The 9,192-nt window shown below is 39.9% G+C and overlaps 3 protein-coding genes across 6 annotated transcripts in view; 2 read left to right on the forward strand and 1 right to left on the reverse strand.

The window, feature by feature from the left end:
• Positions 1-963: 963 nt before the first annotated feature.
• LOC109538897 lies at positions 964-6,433 on the forward strand. Its single transcript, XM_019906328.2, has 13 exons — positions 964-1,804; positions 1,873-2,055; positions 2,202-2,403; positions 2,832-3,165; positions 3,266-3,541; positions 3,607-3,751; positions 3,815-4,023; positions 4,085-4,238; positions 4,309-4,506; positions 4,564-4,794; positions 4,860-5,051; positions 5,121-5,285; positions 5,358-6,433. Exons 1-13 carry the CDS (start codon positions 1,556-1,558, stop codon positions 5,883-5,885), a joined length of 3,066 nt encoding a protein of 1,021 aa, XP_019761887.1. The 5' UTR covers positions 964-1,555; the 3' UTR covers positions 5,886-6,433.
• Positions 6,434-6,437: 4 nt separating this feature from the next.
• LOC109538898 (mitochondrial cardiolipin hydrolase) lies at positions 6,438-7,373 on the reverse strand. 2 transcript variants are annotated; one of them, XM_048669868.1, is made up of 3 exons: positions 7,214-7,372; positions 6,873-7,135; positions 6,438-6,820 (listed from the first exon to the last, which is right to left on the reverse strand). In XM_048669868.1, the coding sequence occupies exons 1-3, from the start codon at positions 7,291-7,293 to the stop codon at positions 6,561-6,563; spliced, it is 603 nt and encodes a 200-aa protein (XP_048525825.1). In that variant the 5' UTR covers positions 7,294-7,372; the 3' UTR covers positions 6,438-6,560. The 2 variants fall into 2 exon arrangements, with proteins under 2 accessions (XP_048525825.1, XP_019761888.1); XM_019906329.2 differs by having other exon boundaries at positions 6,873-7,373.
• Positions 7,374-8,244: 871 nt separating this feature from the next.
• Positions 8,245-9,192, forward strand: part of LOC109538925 (UDP-GlcNAc:betaGal beta-1,3-N-acetylglucosaminyltransferase-like protein 1) — a 2,329-nt gene continuing 1,381 nt past the window's right edge. Inside the window, exons 1-4 of one of the 3 annotated variants that reach the window (XM_019906364.2) lie at positions 8,245-8,522; positions 8,629-8,726; positions 8,806-9,025; positions 9,082-9,146. In XM_019906364.2, the coding sequence (XP_019761923.2) occupies positions 8,703-8,726; positions 8,806-9,025; positions 9,082-9,146 (309 nt within the window). In that variant the 5' untranslated portion in view covers positions 8,245-8,522; positions 8,629-8,702. Of the gene's footprint in view, positions 8,523-8,617; positions 8,727-8,805; positions 9,026-9,081; positions 9,147-9,192 lie in introns of all 3 variants that reach the window. The other 2 variants (XM_019906365.2, XM_048669816.1) reach the window with 2 other exon arrangements.

The raw sequence follows: 9,192 nt of genomic DNA on the forward strand, positions 1-9,192 counted from the left end.
TACAGTGTATTAACTCTGACAGATTCCTGGGACATGCATGGAATGTTCATAATGTAACTCATGTATGTCCCAGGAATATGCAAGTACATCACATGAATGTTCCAGGTATATTCTGGGAATATCATTTTGCTATGTGGGTTGTCTTGGTTGTCTACTGGATACTTACTTGAATTAATCAGAAAATGACGAGACCAGCTCTGGATTGAGTCTTGATTGGCAATCCTTAACATGTTGGCAACCGCTGTGGCTCCAATACGTCCGCACACCTGTTTTAAATAGCAGATGCTAAATGTTAACTTTCATGTTTTTTCCCATGGCTCACTTAAAATTTCCTAAGGTTTTAGACAGAGTTTGTGATGATATTTCCAAGGGAACCGAAGAGTAAGTCACATTCGACCTATGGGGTGAAAACCACAATTGAGATGAACGAGAGTAAAGCAGGATCTGCGGATCAGAAGCATGTGGAAATCCTCAGTTTGAACCCTGATTGATTGAGCCTAAGTGGTTTAATAGCACCAGGAGACGTTTCTAAATAGGTAGATACTCGATCATTTTCCAGTTTATTTTCGTTTCGTTAGAGCTGACAGTCTGGAAACATGACATTTCGATTTGTGACGCTAATAGAGTAAGCGGCAAGTAGGTAGTGCTCCTTCGTATAGTCGGGTATACCAGTTGACAGGAAAGGTCTTTCCAATCACTCCCACTCACAATCATCAATTAGAATTAGGATTTGGTCAATGCACCTACTGCCAACAGGCTTGACTGGATCAATCGATCCAGCATAAAACAGGTTGAATTGAAAAGGGCGCTTGGTGAACGAATATCAGATGGATTTGTTAAAAACATCCAGGACAGCATCACAAAACAGAGAGCTCGATAATAACCGCCGCCATTTGGCAAACGGACGCCGACCCAAGAGAATCAAGTAGGTGCTTATCAAAAAGGTCAGACGCCCCAATCCTCACTCGTTTTCTAGCGGCGTCATGGCAGGCTACGATCGATAGATTGCTCAGTGAGCTCCCTAACCGAGCAGTTTCTCGTTGCTCGTATGTTCGAAATTGATGTTGGCTTCCCTCTCCTACTGCTCGATGTGCTCAGACCTCCTTTCCTCGAAAGGGAATCCAACTTTGCTCGCATTCATGCGCGTGGAACACCGTATTGATCACTTTTTCCTTCTCAGTTGCTCAGTTCTCAACTTCCAGTTTGGCTGATGCAGGTACCACTCGATGAACCAACAGACAACCAAGCTTTTGTACGGATAGAGCTTCGTCCCGAGCCGTTGCCATTTCGAATTTGAATACTTATTGCGGTCGATTGCGGGTGTTGTTCAAGTGTGTGTAAAGTCGAGAGCCGAAGAATAAATTGGCTGGCCAGCGCCTGAGAGCCTTTTTTGACGCAGAGCGGCTAGCTAGGAGACGGCCGCCTGTCGCAAAGGATCAAAATGGCGGACAACGTTGTGTGCGTCGCGGTGTGCGCTAGATAAGCTGGATTTTTACGAGTTTTTGGCCATTGTTTTGATTGCCGACTAATTTGCTTAAACGTCTAACCTCAAATAATGAGTGAGACGACAGTGCCGGTCGAGGAAATGGAGGTGGTGGAGGAAAATGGTGAATCCATCAAAGACTCTAATGAATCACCGGGTGAATTGTCGGATGGTGAGGAAATTTCTGCAGATCTCCCGGAAATAGAAATCGAGCCGTGTCGATTGTGCGACGATGTTACTGAGAAAATGTTTAATATTTTCGAAGACAACCCCGAAGGCTACCAACTGATCGGGCTAATTAAAGAAAACTTGCCAATAGTGGTAAGTTATTGTTGTTATTCACTGACCGTGCATAACCTAACTTCGAACATGTGCCTATGTGTCTTCAGCTGTACAAAACTGATCCCCTTTCCAAACTTGTATGCGACAAGTGCGTTCTCAATCTGCAACTCATCAGCAGTTTGAAGAAACGAAGCCGGAAAACGCAGGACAAGTATGTGGAAAAACTGAAAACTGAGGGCGACACAACTGACAAAAACATACTACTCTTCCTAGGATGTACCGGAAGCAAGGTCAGTGTCAAGTTTGTTTATTTTTATTTCGTTTGCTGTATCATTGTTTATTGAGAAACTTGCTATCGCAATAAGATAGGAGGTTTTGTAGTCTACACACACATCTGTGCAGGTGCATAAATTCTAACTAAAAAGCCTTATTCCAGCTTATTGAAAATGGCGATGAGGACGAGGAAGAGGAGGAGGACCTGAAAGATCAAGCCACATCTACACATGATCTGACCATTCTATGTGCCAATTGCAAAACTGGCATTCTAGATGCCAGCACCGTGAACGGTGAAATTGAGCTTTCCACTGATCTACACGAAATGTTACGAGAGTCGTTAAAGAAGAACAGAGTGTTTACAGGTAAGTCCACGGATTCGCAATTACATTGCTTATGCCAAAATCGCTTGCTACTAATGCAAACTAATTATCTTCTATGCAATTCAATAATGTCGCATGAAGATATTGAGAGCAGTTATAAATAATTGCAGGCGATTCTGATTCTGAAAAGGTATTGAGGAGAAGGAAAATTCGTCCTGTATATAATGAACTAGATGATTCATTATGTAGCAGTTTGACTGATCTACAAGCAGGAGGTAATATACTGCTATACTGCTACTAGTGAGATCGCGTGCATGAATAGTGTAGAATTACCGTCACACTGATCTCGATTCATTAAGTGAAAAGCGCATTATTTGACTTGCAAAACCTTGTCTCGTCTCTTCTCATTTTCAAAAGCCTATATTGCTGTCAGTTACATTACATATTTCTATTGCATATTTCTTTTGCAGGTGAAGAAGCTTCACATTATGACGACATTGATATTCCAAGCGATATTGAGAGCAACGAGTCCAATGAAAATCATCCAGCAAAACGAAGAAAAATTGACAAATCCTCCAAAGAGATTCAAGACGAAATCAACCAGGAATTAGCCAAAAGAAAGACAGAAGACAATGGAACTGATGATAGTTCCGAGGAGAAAGATAAAGACAGCGAGCACACGTTTGATGACTCAGATGGGGAACTAAATGAAAAATCTGATGAAGAGCGCAAAGCTGAGCAAGACCGAATTGCCCAAATTAAGACAACGTGTGTGAACATATTTAAAGAAGAGCCAGAGTTCACGTGAGTAACGTTTTCGTTTTTCATTTGGTTGTGCAACTTTACACATACTAAGTCGCCTTGTACACTGATTTTTAATGAACTTCTTCTAATTTTTGTTTAGTTTCGAGCCCTTATCACTCATGGAGTTGACGGTAGCCTACTTCAATGAACGTAACGTTCCTAATTACGAAGCGATCTATTGCAAACGAATACCGAGTCATCCTACTTGCAAAATTTGCCATATAATATTTAAAAATAGTAAACTGCTGGCAGTGCATGAAACAACCCACATGGAAGTGGATATTGATGAAAGAATTGATCAACCAAAACCTTGGCCCAATGAACATCCCTTTGCGAAAATCCGAAACAAATGGCTCACTAATTTTGATGAGGTCGTGTAAGTTGAAGCAGACTGTCCCAGACGCCAGATGGTAACATTTACGTCCCCATTGAATTTTACAGGTACGATGCAGACGAGGAGGCTGAGACTAATCAGGAAACTGTTGTGAGAGCAGAAGAAGATGCTACACTGTTGGTAGAGGATACAGGAAAAACTTTAGATGCATCTAAAAATGACGAAGTTGTCTTAGTTGGTATGAAACCTATGGTAGGTACTATTGCACAAAATTTGTAAAACCACTTCAATTATTAAGTGGTTTGTTATTCGCAGGTGAATGGCATTTATTTAGGAGACTATACCAAAGAAGAAAGAAAGGCTTTTTACCAGTGCATGAGAATAGGAGGTCAAACAAAAAGGTTTTGCGCACTGTGTAGATACTGTTTTAAAGATAATTGGGCCATTGAGAGCCACTACTTTTCATTTGCCTGCTTCTACACTTGCAGATATTGTGGAATGAGATTCAATAAGCAAAGGCACAGGTAATTGTTGAGACAGCCAAGCCTGTCGTAACATATTTTGACTAATCAACAATTCGGTTAGGTTTGACGAACATGTTCAAGATCACAAAAAGCACGAGCATTCTCTATCTGACAAGATATATACTGCTAGCAAACTCAACAATACCTTGCCCAAAATAATTCAACCTGATAAAGTGAAGAAAATAGTTCCTGGGGAACCGGAAAAACCAAGAGAGGTATGTTGTTGTCGTTGTGTGCATTTTTGATAAACCCCATAACTAACAGACTTATCTCGATCGATCTTAGATCAGATTGGAGGATTACTCATCGCCACCTGTAATAATGAAGGGAGGATTCGATCAAAGAAATAAACAATCCAACGCAACGCAAACGTCCTCGCCCAACTTGAACAGTTTGGTGAAGGTCAAGGAAGAACCAAAGGACCTAGTTAATCCCCAAAGCAAAACTCAAAATCAAGCATACTTCTGCAGAAAGTGCTATAAGGTTTGGCTCAGTGTCTAAAGCCGTGTGGCCTACTATACAAAACGCATCACGTTAAAGGTATTCTTCAAATTGGACGAATTCAATGCCCACAGCAAGAACTGTGATTATAACAGTTACGCGCCTGGTTTCGGGCCTACCATGAAGCCGGGAATGCCAGGCCCATCGTCCAAACCAAATCCACAGGTGAAAGTTAAACAAGAACCTGGTACAGAACCCAAAATCAATGGCGATATGAGCACGGCAGGCCGGCCCGTCCGGAATTGCGCTCGTGATATTGGACCTTACAAGGTAATTTTTACTGCTTATTGCTAGCCCATTTAATGGTTCATAAGATGCCAATCATTTGGTTACAGGATGAAGTATACATTCCCAAGCAAATTCTCAATGAGACTGTACCGGGCCCACCACAAAGCTTCATTTGTCACATTTGTGGTACACCATTCCCCACAATTTATTCGCGTAACAGCCATATGCGAATTCACAAAGGCGAACCCCAAGGCGGCGCTGCTAATGGGGGGCCCAACCCCCAAATGATAATGCAACAAGTACGTTTGAAATTAGAAATATGAATGCGTTCCTATAATACGTAACTGGATTTGTGGAACGTTTTACAGAACATTTTGAAGCAGCGGTTGCAGCAACAGCAAACCTTCCAAATGCAAAAGGCAGCCTTACAACAGCAGCAAATCCAGCAGAAGCAAATGCTACGTCAAAAACAGATACAGCAAAGAGTGCAACAGCAACAACAGCAAAACTATAGTCAATATGAAGAAATTCGGGTAAGTTGAAAATATAGTCATTTCATTGTCACCGAGCCAGTTTTGCTGCCAATGATAAATTTCGTTAATTAGGTCAAAGAGGAGCCCGTGGACAGTTTTGAGCCAATGGTGGAAATTCACGAAGGGCATGAAAGATCACCGTCGCCTCCTTCATTGCCTAGGGAAATAGGAGGAGGTGCAGTATCACTAACACCAATTATAAAGAAACCCGCATTGAACCCTAATATTTTGAAACTGGTAGAAAACAATCCCAATATCAGTTTGGTAACGAAACGAGCATCCTCGTCTCCGGTACAACGATCCCACGGGGGCAACATTATCAAAAATGCGGGCGGTTATCAAGGACCATATGCGCCTGCCAATCAGCCCAATAGTGGCCCAGCAGCGAACTTTATCACTGTTGCACCCAATCTTATGCTCAATGATGATAAATCCTACAAGTGCTCTAGTTGTTGGGAGGCCTTTTCAAACAAATCGCATTTGTACTTTCACAAGAAAAATCAGTGCGAAGGATCTCGATTTCCCTGTCCATTCTGTAAGAAACGGTTTGGAACGGAGGCAGCGTACAGTTCTCACATATTCTATTCTCACCCTGAGTAGAAGTCAAACTTTGTACAGTTGTTGGGCAATGAAAAGTGTCTGCGATAGGGACACGACTTGGAAACAACCGACCTTAAAGTGTGAGCAGAATTAAACCAAATTTTGTCACGAATATGAAAGACTGAACTGAACTTTGTCTTTATTGCTTTATTGTATATAGATAGTATATTGATATGAAATTCAATGATGAACATGAAATATAAATGCAACCAAAGTGGATGAAAGTAATGTTTTTAATTATGCAGGAATACGATTACGATTTCTTCCTTTTTGTGTCACGCACAAAAATGAACCGAAAAAAGTTTAGAGCCTATGTAGGTACACATCTATCTGTAAAATATACTCGTTTAACTATGTTTTATAGTCCGGTCTCGATTTAAGTGCGTTATGGTAAAGTAATGTTAGAAGTAAGTTTTATTAGCGAGAACAACCACAATGAGCCAAACTATTTGCCACCCTGCCTATCAGGAACGTTAGCGCTTGATTGGAAACAGTTCTGGTAGAGGATTTTGTAAATATGTCCTAATAAAATTGACTATTTTAATATGCCTATGTGATTTAATTTATTAATTCTGATGGTCTTTATTGAATTATTCATTAGGTAAGTTGTTCCAAATTTAAGGTAAGAATGGGCGCTGAAACTGTTTAGATACTATGAATTATCGAAGAAAAGATTTATGCCTTTACACTGTTGTAATGGCAGACGGAATTGCAGTGAAATCCAGTCCACAATTGCTCAAACTCGGCACTAAGTCTTTCGATAATGTCTTGGTTATTAGTAAGAATGAGGGCTTCAAAGTTTTGGCAAAATGCCTGCGCAGTTAAGTTTACACTACCGAAAAATGCTTTAGCTGCCTGCGGATCCTTCTCGTCAATTAAACAGAATTTGTGGTGCATTATTTCATTTTCTGATGGAGAGGTCAAACAGACCACTCCTGAAAAGGCCCAGTCGATACTTTCTTCAATTACTTGCTTTCGATTACTTACCATTTGCGCTAAGATGGTCCAAGTTGAGTTTCACATGGCAATTTCTACTGTTGACTTTGTCAATAACAAATCTAATAAGCACTCCCCTTCTAGCAGCACTAATTAATGCGTCCTTAATCTGCTGCAGAGTCATCATGTACATACACATACTAATACTCTTTTTAGCACTACCAATGTAACGTAAAAGCCTTTCCAACCGAGTATAAGAGCAGATGTACCCACACTCCTGTTTGCTTATTAAATGTGGTTTGCAGCAAAAGTTTCTGTAGTCGAAAAACATACATTCATAATATGTGCTTTGTTTGGGATCTTTTTCCAGATCTGTTACTAGTTGTTTGTACCTTTTCTTTAAAAAGTAACACAGGACAATGGGTGCACTGATAATGCCGATAAAAACTGATATGTTCAACTTGTTAGACATGCTTCAAACTTCGAAGTGCCAAGAATTGCTTATACTGTTTTGTTTTATCACACATAACCTAAGTTTCTGCAAGAGCGGCGCACTCGCGTCTAGCGCATAGAGAAAGTAAAATAATTTATAAAACTAGACGCTAGACCATAGAGTAAATAAAATAATAATTTGAATACTATTTGAAAAGATTTGAAAATAATAAGTGAACCATCGATAAGGAAATGTTGCAGTTTTGTGAAAAAATGCTTGAATTCAAGAAGTTTTAGATTTGCGTGGTTTTTTTTTTTGAGTTGCAAAATCCACTTGAACATAACGCTGCTTTTTTCGAAGTTTCTCAACAACCATTCGAGCCACAGAATTCGTTTTGGCATCGTTGGATAGAGAATTGAGAAGTCACTAGTTCTATTGCACTTATTGGGTATATTTTCATAACTATTGAAATAATTTAACCATATTAAGTGAATATAGCTACTACAAATAATATGTTTTATATTATATTTAAGGCAAGCACATTCAAAAGGATGAATGCAGACGTACACACATGCAAAACAGAACACTCGTATGGGATGTTTAAAAGATATCAACGACAAATAAAGAAACATAAAAACTTCTATGACAAAGCGCGAGGGCGGTGCATGCGCAGTTCATTGAATGGTGTCCTACGCGTGGCCGCCGCTTAAATTTCACGCGGTGTTGCCAAACTCCGCAAAATATTTTAAGTTAATGAAAACTGTTTCCTTGGATAGCTATCATGTAGACTCATTCAATTTGGGTTCGTTGGGGTTGTATATACACTAGCAACAATGCTAACACAAACTGAATTAATGGTTCATTCATTTTGAAAGAACACTTTTTATTCATTGTTACACACGAACTGTTAATAAATGGGTGAAATACGTGGCAACACCGCACTGCGCTGGATTCTCCAAATAAATATAAACAATCCGGCAACTGACTTTTGACATGCTCAGACATGCTGCGAGCATAACCCCAAGCAAAGGCGAGGTGGGAGAAGATGTTCAAACTTTTGCAAAAAACGGAATTATTATGCATATTGGCGACAAGTTTGCATGTGGAGTTATGAATTGTTGATACCTAAAGCACGTTTTAGCAGCAAATAGCACGGGACAATCTAATTTTCGTGCATAAATAAGTGGTTTTGGAAAAGCGAATTTCAAAAGTTTGTGAGTGTTTTTTGGCTTAATTTATGAACCCTTCAATTTGAAGTGATCGTTAAGGTAAGAATAGAGAAAACTAGATATTCCGAGGACCTCAAACGACACCATCACCCTGTTCTAGCTACCACTAGAGAAAAAATTAAATTTTTTAAAAGTTTTTTTTTAGACGTGGTATAGACAAGATACAGAACACCTCTGAACCCTGGGGTTGTCCCGTCCGAAGGTAGCATTCAGAACCTCATGACCTCAAATAACCATTTTATTGTAAGCAAAAACATGAGTTTTAACATTTTCACGTAGGTATGCACATTTTGAGTGGAAGATACATGATTTATCGTTGTAGAGTATCATTATCCCCATTTATAATGGTGCGACCTGGATTGAAAACTGCTTTAAAAGTATCCTGAAACAGACCGCCATTGGTGTTTTGAAATTAGAGCTTTGTATTTGCGATGATTGCAGTACTGATAACACTCCTCAATTACTGAGTGACTGGAAGAGTACGTTTGAGGATGCTGGTGTTGCACTTAAGGTTCACAGGAACGCGGATTGCACCAAAGGGGGTAAAGTCAATCCTGTTTGGTAGGAATTGATCAAGTAATTGGTCAACCGATTTCAGTGGGATACGCAAAGAACCGTGCAGTCAAATTGAGCCAAGGCGATTTTCTATGTTTTCAAGACATAGTAAGAACACACCGAATTTAAAACGAATGGGTTTTTCGGGTTTTTA

This window comes from Dendroctonus ponderosae, unplaced genomic scaffold, assembly GCF_020466585.1.
Source record: "Dendroctonus ponderosae isolate FM_Combo_2020 unplaced genomic scaffold, Dpon_F_20191213v2 Dpon_F_20191213_9, whole genome shotgun sequence".
Lineage (NCBI taxonomy): Eukaryota > Metazoa > Arthropoda > Insecta > Coleoptera > Curculionidae > Dendroctonus > Dendroctonus ponderosae.

What these genes read in the sequence shown, in the direction of transcription:
- LOC109538897 (XM_019906328.2), top strand. Translation starts at nt 1,556, where the DNA reads ATGAGTGAGACGACAGTGCCGGTCGAGGAAATGGAGGTGGTGGAGGAA. An exon ending in AAGAAAACTTGCCAATAGTG is followed by an intron (nt 1,805 to 1,872) that starts GTAAGTTATTGT and finishes ATGTGTCTTCAG; the next exon opens with CTGTACAAAACTGATCCCCT. An exon ending in GTGATATTGGACCTTACAAG is followed by an intron (nt 4,795 to 4,859) that starts GTAATTTTTACT and finishes ATTTGGTTACAG; the next exon opens with GATGAAGTATACATTCCCAA.
- LOC109538898 (XM_019906329.2), bottom strand. Translation starts at nt 7,293, where the DNA reads ATGTCTAACAAGTTGAACATATCAGTTTTTATCGGCATTATCAGTGCA. An exon ending in GGACCATCTTAGCGCAAATG is followed by an intron (nt 6,821 to 6,872) that starts GTAAGTAATCGA and finishes GGGCCTTTTCAG; the next exon opens with GAGTGGTCTGTTTGACCTCT.